Source organism: Paramormyrops kingsleyae, chromosome 2, assembly GCF_048594095.1.
Source record: "Paramormyrops kingsleyae isolate MSU_618 chromosome 2, PKINGS_0.4, whole genome shotgun sequence".
NCBI lineage: Eukaryota > Metazoa > Chordata > Actinopteri > Osteoglossiformes > Mormyridae > Paramormyrops > Paramormyrops kingsleyae.
In genome coordinates, this window is record NC_132798.1 from 12420530 (window position 1) to 12432500 (window position 11971).

Below are 11971 nucleotides of genomic sequence, written 5' to 3' on the forward strand. Positions count from 1 at the left end.
AGCTATTCTGAGGCCTCCCAAGAGGCTCGTTCCAAAATACCTGAAAGCACCACATAGAATACAGACACCTCAGCATTAACCAGAGCCAGCTGAACATGGCATCAGCAGCACCCAGGGCCTGCCTGTGTGGGAAGTTAGTTTGTGGATCAGGAATACTAGACAGCTTGCATCAAAGGGCAGCACATGAAGCAGGTAGGAGGCAGCCAAGCATAGATGCAGTGTGGCACAGGATTTAAAGTCAGGAAGTTATCCTTTGTAATTTTTATATATTGGAAAATGAATGTAAATATTTTAGCGTTCCCAAGATATAGAGCATATGAAGACACAGTGTAACAAACTGCATTACAATCATCCAACTCTGCATTACAATGGCAATTCACTAAACTAAGTGACATTTTGGGTAAGAATTGAAAAAAACTCTGCTTGTACCTGAAAGTTCAAGTCCCATAACTGGCAACATGATGTCATTGTTGGGCCCTTGAGGAAGGCCCTTAACCCCCCAGTGCTCCAGGACTGGCAGATCCTGCTCTCTCAAATGTATGCCACTTTGGACATAGGAAACCGCCAAATAATTGAATGTAAAAAGGATCTGTAAACTCTAGGGAACTGAGTTGACCTCTGACCATACCCCTCCAGTGAGTGTGATGCACTGTGTCTCCTCCAGTGTAGAATCTACAGCTGCTTGTTGTGGAGCTTCAAGCTGTGAAGGTTCTGGTGGAGGGTTCATTGGCACGCTCGCTTGAGTAAGAATGACCAGAGAGGGTGCTGGCGTCTCTGGTCTTTATTGTATCCTGCTCATTTTTTGAAAGATTCATTTGTTGATAATATTTTATGTTAAACAGTTTACAATCACAACATTTTCAATGACTGTTTATCCAGAAGAGGGGTACACTTAGGAATCTGATATTCTGTCATATTAATAAAATGAAGCTGTTCGATTAAAAACTAAAATTTACCCATAATATAAACAAGCCTCCCTTTTACGTAAAGAGTAGCCTACAATATACCTCATTACGATGCACATACATCGAAATGTATAAGAAGTCTTTCTGTTGTAGAAACGCATACTTGAGTATCTGAATATCTGATTGGTTGCATCGGACATGCAACAAGAGCGGCAGCCAATGATATTCGTCGTTGCTGACAAATCAAGAACCAGTGATCGTGTGCTATCTGTCGGTGTTATTGTCCTGTGTGTGCACTTGCTCACGGTGCAGGTACTGCAGATTATATTCTTTTTTTTGTAAGTTTGGTAAATTGTTGTGTTTACACCTTTGTAAAAACTGCATAAACAGTAATGTATCATGTCACTTTTCCTCGTTGTATTAGCGTTTTGAAACTTGCCGGTATCAGTGTAGTTGCCAATCAGCGGCTATAACAAGAGCCATTGATACAATTCAAGCCTGCTTTTTAAATGAATGGGATGACTTTTTCATTTCAACGTAACAATAGCAAACGGGCTAAGTAGCTGTCTACCTGTTTTGCCGCTGCGGCTGTAAAATAGTATCCCTTGCTGCAGCGGAGTGTTTAAACTCCTTAGCTGTAGGCAGCGATTAAAATGTTTTCTTTTTTGAGTCTGCATTATCTTTTTTTTTTTATTACTGAAGTGCATTTCACTTAATAACGCACTGTTCAGTTTCACATGTGCATATACCTAAAAGCATGGAGCTTGCAGAATCACATTGTGTTAATACTGTTACTGTCTCCTGTCGGCTTTTTGCTAATCTACTTGCATGCAGGCTTTTACATCGGGAACTGTCGAGACCGGAACCGATGCTGGTACAAAACTATGGTAAATTTTTGTCATTTTTCTCTCCCCCTTTTGTTAGCACATCAATGAAGTTAACATCAATAGTTAACCTCGACATTAAATTCTCAGAGTGTAAAATGTAGTCTTCCAGTTTTTATGCAAATAAACCTACTTACTGGGCCATCATGCTTCACCCAAATAATAAATATGCATGTACAGTAATCGTCAAAAGTTTGGACACGCCAAGCCACCTACAAAGGAGAGTGATAGTGTGTTGCATCACTTGACCATGGCACCTGACCTAAACACAGCTGAGATGGTTTTGGAGGATTCAAACAGAGAGTGCAGGAAAAGCAGCCAATGGATGCTCAGCATATGTGGGAACTCCTTCAGGATATCTGGAAAAGTATCTCCAGAGGTAGCATCAGCCAGTCCTTTTGGGAGCAATTGGGGATAAGGGTCTTCTTCCAGGACCTTTTGGTGGCATCATTATGCTGACCACGGGATTTGACCCAGCAACCATCTGAGTCCCAATCCACAGAGCTGCCCCCCACCCAAACAAAATATTTGTTTTTGTTTAATACTTTGTCAGTCGGTGTAGAATTTAATGTAAGTTATTTTATAGTTTTGATTTCTTTATAATTATTGTAAAATGTTGAAAATAGTACAGATAAACCTCTATGGGTGGGTCCAAACTTTTGACTGGTACTCCATGAGGGTAAACTGATGGAATGAGATATAAAACTTATTTTCTATTTTATCATTAAGAAGTCCAATGCTCATCACGTGAGCTGTGTATGAATATTTAACTGCAGATTCGAATCGCTGCACTGAACGCCTCATCGGTTACCCCCGACGACCATGGGGACCCCCTTACCAGCTACAAGAGCCAGACCAAGGAAGCTCAGGTAACATCCGACACATCTGCACTGAGGCAGATGTGTCAGATTTTTTCTTCTGAGAAAAAAATTATGAGTAAAGTCAGCTGTGGTAGTTTTCTCTTTTCTTTAAGGCAGGTCTCCTTGCTTAAATTTTACAGGTGATCTTTGAGGTTGCGACCGCACTTCAGGTTTTGAGTCGCAGGGAATGCTGCTTTTAATCATAACTGTGCTTGTGATTGTTTAAATGAAGTAATTATTGAAAATGATTATAAGTGCCTTGCAGGGTGATGTGTGGCAGAGCTGGTTAGAACATTGTGCCTGTGAGCGGAAGGTCACAGGTTCAAATTCCAGTCTCGACAGAGTGATTGAGCAAGGCCTTTAACCCACAATTTGCTCCAGGGACTGTCTGTCCCTGCGTTCTCAAAAAAAAAAATGCAATTATGGGGTTGTGCGTAGCTCTTCCAAAAAATGGCACAGATCACTAACCTGAGGGTCTGGGCCTGACATTGAACCAGCATTCTGTGCTTGTGTTTGGAAGGTCACCAGTTGAAATCCCAAAGGCCCTTAACCCCAGTCGCTCCAGAGGAACCCTGCTCTCTAATCCTCACCTGTATGTCGCTTGGAAAAATATAATCTGACAAAATAATAATAATAATTATGAATAAAAGCCTGCAGAAGCCTCCTGTCAAATACAGGAGTTCAGGCAATAACATTTTTTAAGGCATTTTTTGCTTTTTCTGAGCAGCACTGTTCCCTGGCACCGCTGAGGTTCACAGCTTGAATCCCACTTTCCTGTGTATATGTGGATTTAGCATGCTCTTTCTGTGTAGCAGTTACGCTAGCTGGCATTTCTTAATTGCCTGTAACATGTGAGTGTGTCCATGTATGTGCCTTGTGATGCCGTCCCATCTAAGGTGCCCTCTTGCCTAATAGCCTGTGCTTCCCGTAGCCCTTCCCCCGCGACTTTGTCCAGGATTCGATGGAAAGGTAACACTTGTGCCCCCCCCCCCCCCCCCCATCCCTGATAGGAAGCGGAGGCATTTGCCCTGTACCACAAAGCCTTGGATCTGCAGAAACATGACCGGTTTGAGGAATCAGCCAAGGCGTACCATGAGCTCCTCCAAACTCCGCTGCTTAAGGAGGTGTGCAGGAAAGATTGCTGGAAATCTTTGATCGTTTGACTCGGCCTGGCCTTTATTTCCAGAATCGCTTGCATGCCTGTTGTGGTTGGGAGCAGTAGGTGTAACATAGTGAGGTGTTTTGCTTAATTTCCTGTATAATGAGGTTTATTTGTTTGGTTTGATTTGTAAGAAAAATGTTTAAATTTAGACTGGTAATGCAAATTAAGGACTAATGGCAATGTAGCTTTTTGTGCCTGTGCTATCAGGCTGATTATAAGTGACTTTAAACCAGATCCCGAGAGGTATGACCCTGTACATGTGTCAGAAAGATGGCAGACTCTTCCTGTGCTTGGGGTACCAAGGTGAAGCCACCTGCCTTTTCTTTAAGGCTGTTCCCTCCGAGGACGAGCAGGCAGGCCTGAGATACACCGGCCTTATGCTGAAGTACTCCACCTACAAGAACCTGGGCAGCCTGGCCGCGCTGAAGGGCGACCTGGAGACCGCCATGGAGTTCTATCTCCAGGTAGCTGCAGGCTGTTCTGCGGGGAGGCTGTTCAGAAGGCGTCGAGTTTTCCGTTTAGTCCTATTCAGGGAATGGGGTTCTGTGAACCTAACGTGGAACCATGTGACTTGCTGGGTCACCGTAGGCCGTGCTGCTGGACTCCACCGACGTCAACATGTGGCACAAGATCGGCCTGGTGGCGGTGCGGCTGGTGCGGGTCTCGCTGGCCCGGCACGCCTTCGAAGAGGGCCTGCGCTGCAATCCGGATCACTGGCCCTGCCTGGATAACCTCATCACCGTGCTCTACACCCTTAGCGACTACAACTGTGAGTCACGCTGAACCTTACCCTCTCACCGCTGCTAAGCTACCCCCCCACTCAGAACAGTGCTGGAATGTTGTCAAAGAGCTCTTACAATACTTTGAGATCCTGTACTTGTGGTCCAGCCCTATTGCACAGAACAGGGAGGTAAATGAGAGATTGGCAGTGTGTGGGGAGATGGAAGAGGAGCCAATGTGACTGATAAGCAGGCCCCCCCTGAGACAGACGGGTGTGGGGGCGGGTGGGCTGCCTTCATTACGCCTCCCATTGAGGTGCCATGACAGCATGCCCATGTGGGCACCGCTCTCTGATATCCTGAGGAAGAGGCAGCGGCTGCGGCTCTCCCTCCGGGTCTGCGGGGAACCGGCGTCCACAGATGTTCTGCATCTTCATCACCTGCGATAGAGCAGGTGTAGAGAACAGAAGGAACAAGCCTGGTACAGAAAAACAGAAAATCAGAGGCTTGTTTTTCTCATGTTGCGGTGCTCGTGGACTCTGAGAGCCAGGAAGCTGCAGACGTTCTCATGTTCTTCTGTTACATCAGCTTAGCAGTTACGATGGAGCATGAGCTAGACGGTGGACGACTGTGCCTTCCGAGGCTCTTGTGTGGCCTCATGGGATTTATGGAAGAGACTGGGAGATCTTTAATGGTGATTCCTGCCCCTTCCTTCCAGGCTGTCTGTACTTCATCTGCAAGGCCCTGGAGAAGGATCCGTGCTACAGCAAGGGCCTGGTGCTGAAGGAGAGGATCTTCCAAGAGCAGCCCTGCCTCCGGAGGGACTCGTTCCAGATGTTCCTCAAGTGGTGAGTTTGGGCCTTCAGCTGGATCAGATGGGGGCAGATGTTGGCACTCCAGGCTACCCAGTAAACCATTGTGGATGTGAGGAGGGGGGAGTCGGACTGAGGGCTGTCTGTCCCGTTTCTGCCCCTTTTCCGGCAGTGATATGTCCATTCACTCGGCGGAGGTGGATGAGGAGGAGGCCAGTGCCATATTGGAGGAGGGGCTCGAGCTGCGTCGCCAGCGGCAACAGGCGGTGTCCACGCAGGAGCCCAAGCCAGACCTGACCCTGGTCCAGCCTATCACGTCCTACACGTAGGCATCGCCAGGTCACATCAGACCTGACTGGGGGGGGGGATCTACTTGTATTGCCAAGACTGTCAGAGATAAGAACATGGGTTTCCACTTCTGATGACTCTAAATCTGAATCTTGTGATCTGTAATGGACCTTTGATAGTGAACTTTATGGGATGGAACCAAGGCACTGGATGGGTTAAACAAGATGTTGGATGTGGCATGGAAGGCAGAGCTGACGAAAGTAATGGCTCGTGGGAGTTTTACTTGAAGAAAAAACGCACAAAAGTGATTGGCTCAGAGCGATAACCAATCAGGTTGTAGAGAAGGTGGTCCAAGTAACTAGAGGAGGTGGGACTAAGATCATTTTTCATTCTGCCCTCGGAACATTTTTGTGTAAGTAAAACTCCCATGAGTGAGGTAACAGGAAGTGTTAGAGGTGTGGATGGTAATGACAACTCATCCGGGTCACTTAGGTGGATGTGTGTGGGGGAGAACCTGCTGGCCATGTACCAGTACCAGACCACCTGCGAGCCGCCCCGGCCCAGCCTGGGCCGCAGGATCGACCTGTCAGAGTACCGCGACCCTGAGCGCCCCCCCGCCCCTCCTCCTGCCTTCACCCCCGTCAGCGTGATACAGACGCTGTCCAGCGCCACCACCAGCCCGTCCCTGCCGCCCCCACCCACCGTGGACCAGCTGGCTCCCACCCACACCCCCCCACAACCCTTGCCTCACAATGGCCAGAGTCAAACACCGCTGGAGGTGGCCCCCACGGCGCCCCCCCTAGGTCTGTACCTGCTGCTGCCGTCTTTCCCGAGTGTCCGTGGTTTATTTTGCTGTAACGGTAACTAGTTCTGCATCTGTAGAGATGATGGTGTCTCTGATGGTGTATGGTTTGTGACGGGCCTCTCCTTCGTGCCCTCCCCCCTCCAGGACTGGACCCCTCCCTGTGTGACAAGGCGAAGAAGCCCCCCAAGCGGAAGCGCGTGGTGGAGGATAGCGGGGAGACAGCCAAGCGGCGCTCGGCACGCGTCAGGAACACCAAGTGCAAGAAGGAGGAGAAGATCGACTTCCAGGAGCTGCTGCTGAAGTTCCTGCCCTCCAGGTAAGTAAGCGGCATGGGGATTCGCCAGGGCAGGTCAGACAGACCTGGCAACCCTCCTTCCCCTGTGAGAGCTGGCAGGATGTGCTGATTATATATCCACATCTGTAATTACAAGGTTTTCTAATTGATCAGAGCACAGGGATTCCCCGGACTGGCATCCCTTCCAGGGTGTCCCCTGCCTCGTGCCCAGTACTTCCTGGGATGGGCTCCAGGCCCCCCATGACTCTATACTGCATAAGCATTTATGGAAGATGGATTAGATTCATCTTTATTGTTATTGTGCTGAGTTCAGGTACAGAGCCAATGAAATACATCTAACCGTACGCAAAAGAAATATATAGAAATACAATAAATTAGACATTTAGATCAATTATAAACATGTGTAAAATGGTTCTGCACAAAATATGCATGAGGTAGCATAAATTGTGGATAAGGAAGTGCAGTGAGAGTGATTGTGTTAGGAAATATGATGGCATGCAATGGTACAGGTGCAAAGTATAGATACAGATTGGGCAAAATGAGATAGATGGGAGAGATGAAGGCATGGAGAGATGCCACAGTCCAAGTTCAGTATTAGTGTCAAGAGGTAAAGTGTGTGAGGATGGAGCAGTGGTTAAGGAACAGGACTAACCACCAAGTGGTATAAGGCCCGGCTCAGCTCTTAAACACGATTTCTTAGCCAGATCCTTTGGATCAGTAAGTTTAGCTTTATAAATGAGTGCTGGAGGTGCTGGAGGGGTTGGCCATGCTGAGTATAACCACCTGCTTTTAGAGGATGAGAGGATATTTTTGTGGTTGGGTGGCCCCACTGTCTGGAATGGAGTGTAAGGGTCTGATGGCACGTCTTCCTTAGGCTGAAGAAGTTTGAGCTGGAGGACGACGAGGAGAGCCTGGGGACCTATGAGACCCAGTCGGAGGTGAAGCCCGACTCCCAGCTGACCAGTGGCACCAGCAGCCTGCACTTTGACGCTGTGATGGTCATGGAATCAGGTGGGTGGTTTTCAGATGCCTCTCGCAACCCGTCACGTGTTGGTTGGTTGCTGCTCCGCACCGCTCACGGAACAGCATGATTACTTGTAGCTGAACATTTTGAGCAAATTTAAAATAATAATGTACAAATAATCTTGTACAGTGGGTGTTGCGGAGGATGTACAAGTGGCTGAAGCTGGGGCCCTGCTGTACAACTGGGGGGGGGGGGTGACTTAGCTAGAATCGCTTCAGTGGGTTAATTCTCTATTAACGCCATGGCTGAGCAGGTAAATAATGTGATGTCACTTCCTGTGCTTTGATTGCTCACCTGCAGAGCGCCAGGATGTGCACGGCTTCCTCCTTGACAACCAGCAGAACGGCGGCATCCTGGAGCTGATGATGCGCTACCTCAAGGCCGTGGGCCGGCGGTACCTGGAGGAGTGGCCCCCTGGGCTGTGCGCCGTGGTACTCAATATTTACTACTACTGGAGGAGCCACAGCATCGGGCTTCCCAACCCACTACTCAGGGACTGCAGTGACCAGCACATCCGAGTAAGGGGGGGCATGGCTCTGACAGTAGGGGCGGGGTTTGGGGGTGTGGCCTTGTTGCTAGAGCTGAATATGTAAATGACAGGGAATGCAGAGTACCTGTTGAATCTGGGTTGGAGATCTGATACTCCAGCTATTACTGTGAAATGTGTCATTTTCTGCTGTGAAAGTCAGTAGGGACTTTGTGACTTTGTGGGGAATAAAAAGCTTTCTGCAAGTTTCAGCAAAGAGGAATTTATGTCTGTCACCCAAAAAAGTTGGTTGAAAGGTTGGTGCTTTTTTATTGGTTGGCTAAAAGGTCAGTGCTTTTTTTTATTGGTTGGCTAAAAGGTCAGTGCTTTTTTTTATTGGTTGGCTAAAAGGTCAGTGCTTTTTTTTATTGGTTGGCTAAAAGGTCAGTGCTTTTTTTTTATTGGTTTATTGTTTCCTGAGTGCCGATTGGTTCTCCCTGTGCAGGACATGATGGTGATGAGCCTCTCGTGCATGGAGCTGCAGTTGGAGCAGTGGTCACTGACCAAGGGCAAGACTGGTAGGGAGTGTGAGCAGTGTGTCTGTCCGTTTCTCTCTGGAGCTTTACACACACTGCAGAGCCCTCTCAGTCCCATTTTGATGTTTGATGTTAGTGATGCACATCCAGTAGTCAACTTTGATGTGTTCCTGGGCTTAGCGAGAACGCCGGACGCTGGCAGCCACGCTTCCAGTCTCTGTAGTGATCGTAAGCGAAAACATCTCAAACAGTGACTAACTACATATCATATGGTGTTTTCTGTTTTTAACCAAATCAACTTGTATTCCTTAGCTTTTCAGTTACTGGTATTTAGTTACAGTAATTATTTACTTATTCAGTGACTGGTTATTGATTTGCTTATCATATGATATTCCTATTCGACTTGCGTTATTTTCCACTTACGGTGGGTTCATTGGAACGTAACCCCATCGTAAGTCAAGGAGCATCTGTACGTGTAGATTGAAAATCAACAATTCCTGGAAGCACTAAGCAGTCTTATTTGCTTAAGCATGTCGTTATTGTTGCGATTGTGTGAAGTTTAAATGAGACCCATTACCATTTGACTCTAGCAGCAATTTTTAGACATGAAACGGCTTCCCTTTCTCCCAAGGTGTTTAAGTTATTAGCTGCGTTGTTTGCTTTCTGCGTCACTGTCGGTGGCTGACTGACTGAAATGCTGTAAGGGACGCACAGCGCGGATCTGCGTGTCCCTGAAATTAAAGTCCGGGAGTCCCAGCCCCCTGTCATTGCAGCTCACACAGCAGCCTTTGTTTGACGTGCAGTGGCAGTTGTTGCTAGGCGACCCAATTTCAAATGCGTGCCTCATTTCCAGTGTCCCCGCGGAAGGGCCTGGCAGGCCACGACGGCGAGCAGGCCCTCTTCCCGGGGCCCAACTTCCAGGGGGACCTGCTGCAGCTGGCGCTGGCCTCCTCGCAGCGGGACCTCTTCGGGGACAGGTGGCTGGCCTACCTGGTGCGAGTCTACTGGCTCAAAGCTCGCTTTCTGGCCCTACAGGTGAGTTCCAGTATTGCACTTTCCTCTCACAAGCACCCAAATTAACAGAGGGTAGCAGGTTGAAGCCCCAGGTGTGACCCTGGTAATAGAGGGAAGTTTAAATCCTTCAGAAGAGGAAAATACTTTCTCTTGGAGGTTAAGTGCTGCTATCAATTATAAAGAATCGTGGCTGATTCATGCTTCATGCTTTTGTTCAGGGCATGTCTCACTCTGCCCCTAGTGGGATGTAGGTGAACTGCAGCTGCTCTTAAAGCACAAAGGGTGGATGATGTAATATTTTTGGATGTTCAGTCTATGATACTTGATTGCAGCTCTTGGAGCCCAATACAGAATAAACTCCGCCCTCGAGTCACTTGGCGAATATTGCACATTTTTTGACAGGCTTTCGGTCCCATGGTTACTGTTTATGGGATGGCCGGGTGCTACGGTGTCTAGCGTGTGTTTCTGCGGAGATCTTTTTCTTTCCTCGAGTTATCGGATTGCCGGTCACGGTGTTACCTGTGATTCCCGCTTCAGGGCGACATGGAGCAGGCAGCGGACAGCTACGACGCCTGTGCGGAGATGCTGCAGAGTCCACCAGCCAGACAGGCAGCAGGCGGCGAGGGCCGCAAGTTCACCATCTACCTGCCCAACCTGCACATGGACGGGACCATCTCTGTGGATGAGGTTAGCTGGTGGCGGCCGTGGGCAGGGCTCTGTGGGCTTTAGATTTTAAAAGGCCCAGTCTGCCCCTAAACATCATTGCCTTACTATGCTATATTGTTATTACACGTTTAGTACATCTTTCTTTCAGTCCAGTCAAAAATGAGCTTTATGTGTACTATACTGATGGTTTGGAAACATTTCTTATTAAAATATTTGTATGGGTTCAGCAGTTTCGGTTGGGTAGGACTTAAGTCTGCACTCACTGCGAATGCACCAATAGCATGTCAGGTTGGAGTGCCGTTAGCCAATCAGAGCTAAAAAGCGAAGTCATCACTCCCAGACAGTCATGCTCCATGCTAAACTGCATGCCTACAAAATGGAGGCCGACATCTGCGGACTCTCAGCTCTGGTTTGAAATGTATGGCTGTTGCCCCCCAGATCGACAAGAAGCTGAAGTCCCTGGAGCGCTGCCAGTCCCTGGAGGAGATCCAGCGGCTCTTCGAAGCCGGCGACTATGGCTCTGTCGTGCGTCTGCTGCGGCCGACGCTGAGCTCAGTCTCTGCCCGGGTCAAGGCCCTGGAGTTCGCTAGCTCCGCCCCTGAGAGACCCGCTCAGTTGTTGCTGCTGCAGGTACAGGGCATGTGGGGGGTGGGGTGTGGGGGGGGGACTTGCTCACCACATCCCTTCTCCCATTCGGTGCACCAGCCCTTTGTATGTATCCAAATCTTATCCTGAACAGTTATTTACAGACCAACATGTCAGTGACCAAAATGCTGAAATGTATCCTCTAGAGCAGTGTTTCTCAACCCAGTCCTCAGCGAACCCCAGCCAGTCCACGTTTTTGCTTCCTCTCAGCTCCCAGCCAATCAGGAACACCGAATAGCTGGTACAGGTATTCGGTGTTCCTGATTGGCTGGGAGCTGGGAGGGAGCAAAAACGTGGACTGGCTGGGGTTCGCTGAGGACTGGGTTGAGAAACACTGCTCTAGAGTCTCTAGGTGTTTAGCGCCAGCTCTGTTTTTGGCTGTCTGACCCCCTGCATCAATATTTCTTTTTATTACAGTCTCATTCATGCGTGAATGGCCTGGTGGTTTAGTATGGCAGTATGGATGTCAGTGGAGGAATCAGCTGGACCAGTGGTCCACTGGAGTGTGTGGCATTTGCATTAATCAGAATCCTGCTTCTGTGGTTATGGCAGTTTATTTTTGTCCTTTTTTTTGTTCATCCATCCATCCCTCCTTCCCTCTTCTGTGCCCTTTATCCAATATAAGGTGGCAGTGGGCCCAAGGTGTGTGTCTATTACTAAAACAAATTCCATTTTCTTGAAATCTCTTGATCCTCTTTGGCGCCCCCTTGTGGACGCCGGTGGCAGAGCTCCCTGCTGCGACAGGAGGACCTGGCGCAGTGCTTGGAGTGCTCAGAGGTGGCGCTGCATGAGGCCGTGCTCCAGCTCAGCAGTTTCTCCCCACCTTCCTCCTCTTCCTCCTCCGCCCGGGACGAGTGGGCAGCAGCCATCACGCAGATGCTGGAGGGCAT

The 11971-nt window shown here is 48.6% G+C and overlaps 1 protein-coding gene across 3 annotated transcripts in view; it reads left to right on the forward strand.

Annotated features, from left to right (window-relative positions):
* The first annotated feature begins 1145 nt into the window (after positions 1-1145).
* The window catches only part of cabin1 (calcineurin binding protein 1), a 51033-nt gene continuing 40207 nt past the window's right edge, over positions 1146-11971 (forward strand). For all 3 annotated transcript variants that reach the window (XM_072705780.1, XM_072705776.1, XM_072705778.1), the window contains exons 1-17: positions 1146-1217; positions 1740-1792; positions 2566-2658; positions 3660-3773; positions 4141-4275; positions 4400-4580; positions 5249-5378; positions 5515-5667; positions 6123-6433; positions 6580-6751; positions 7605-7741; positions 8055-8272; positions 8726-8798; positions 9610-9791; positions 10308-10457; positions 10875-11066; positions 11808-11971. The exon at positions 11808-11971 is cut by the window's right edge and continues 88 nt beyond it. In XM_072705780.1, coding sequence (XP_072561881.1) covers positions 1790-1792; positions 2566-2658; positions 3660-3773; positions 4141-4275; positions 4400-4580; positions 5249-5378; positions 5515-5667; positions 6123-6433; positions 6580-6751; positions 7605-7741; positions 8055-8272; positions 8726-8798; positions 9610-9791; positions 10308-10457; positions 10875-11066; positions 11808-11971 — 2408 coding nt within the window. In that variant the 5' untranslated portion in view covers positions 1146-1217; positions 1740-1789. The remainder of the gene's footprint in view (positions 1218-1739; positions 1793-2565; positions 2659-3659; positions 3774-4140; positions 4276-4399; positions 4581-5248; positions 5379-5514; positions 5668-6122; positions 6434-6579; positions 6752-7604; positions 7742-8054; positions 8273-8725; positions 8799-9609; positions 9792-10307; positions 10458-10874; positions 11067-11807) is intronic.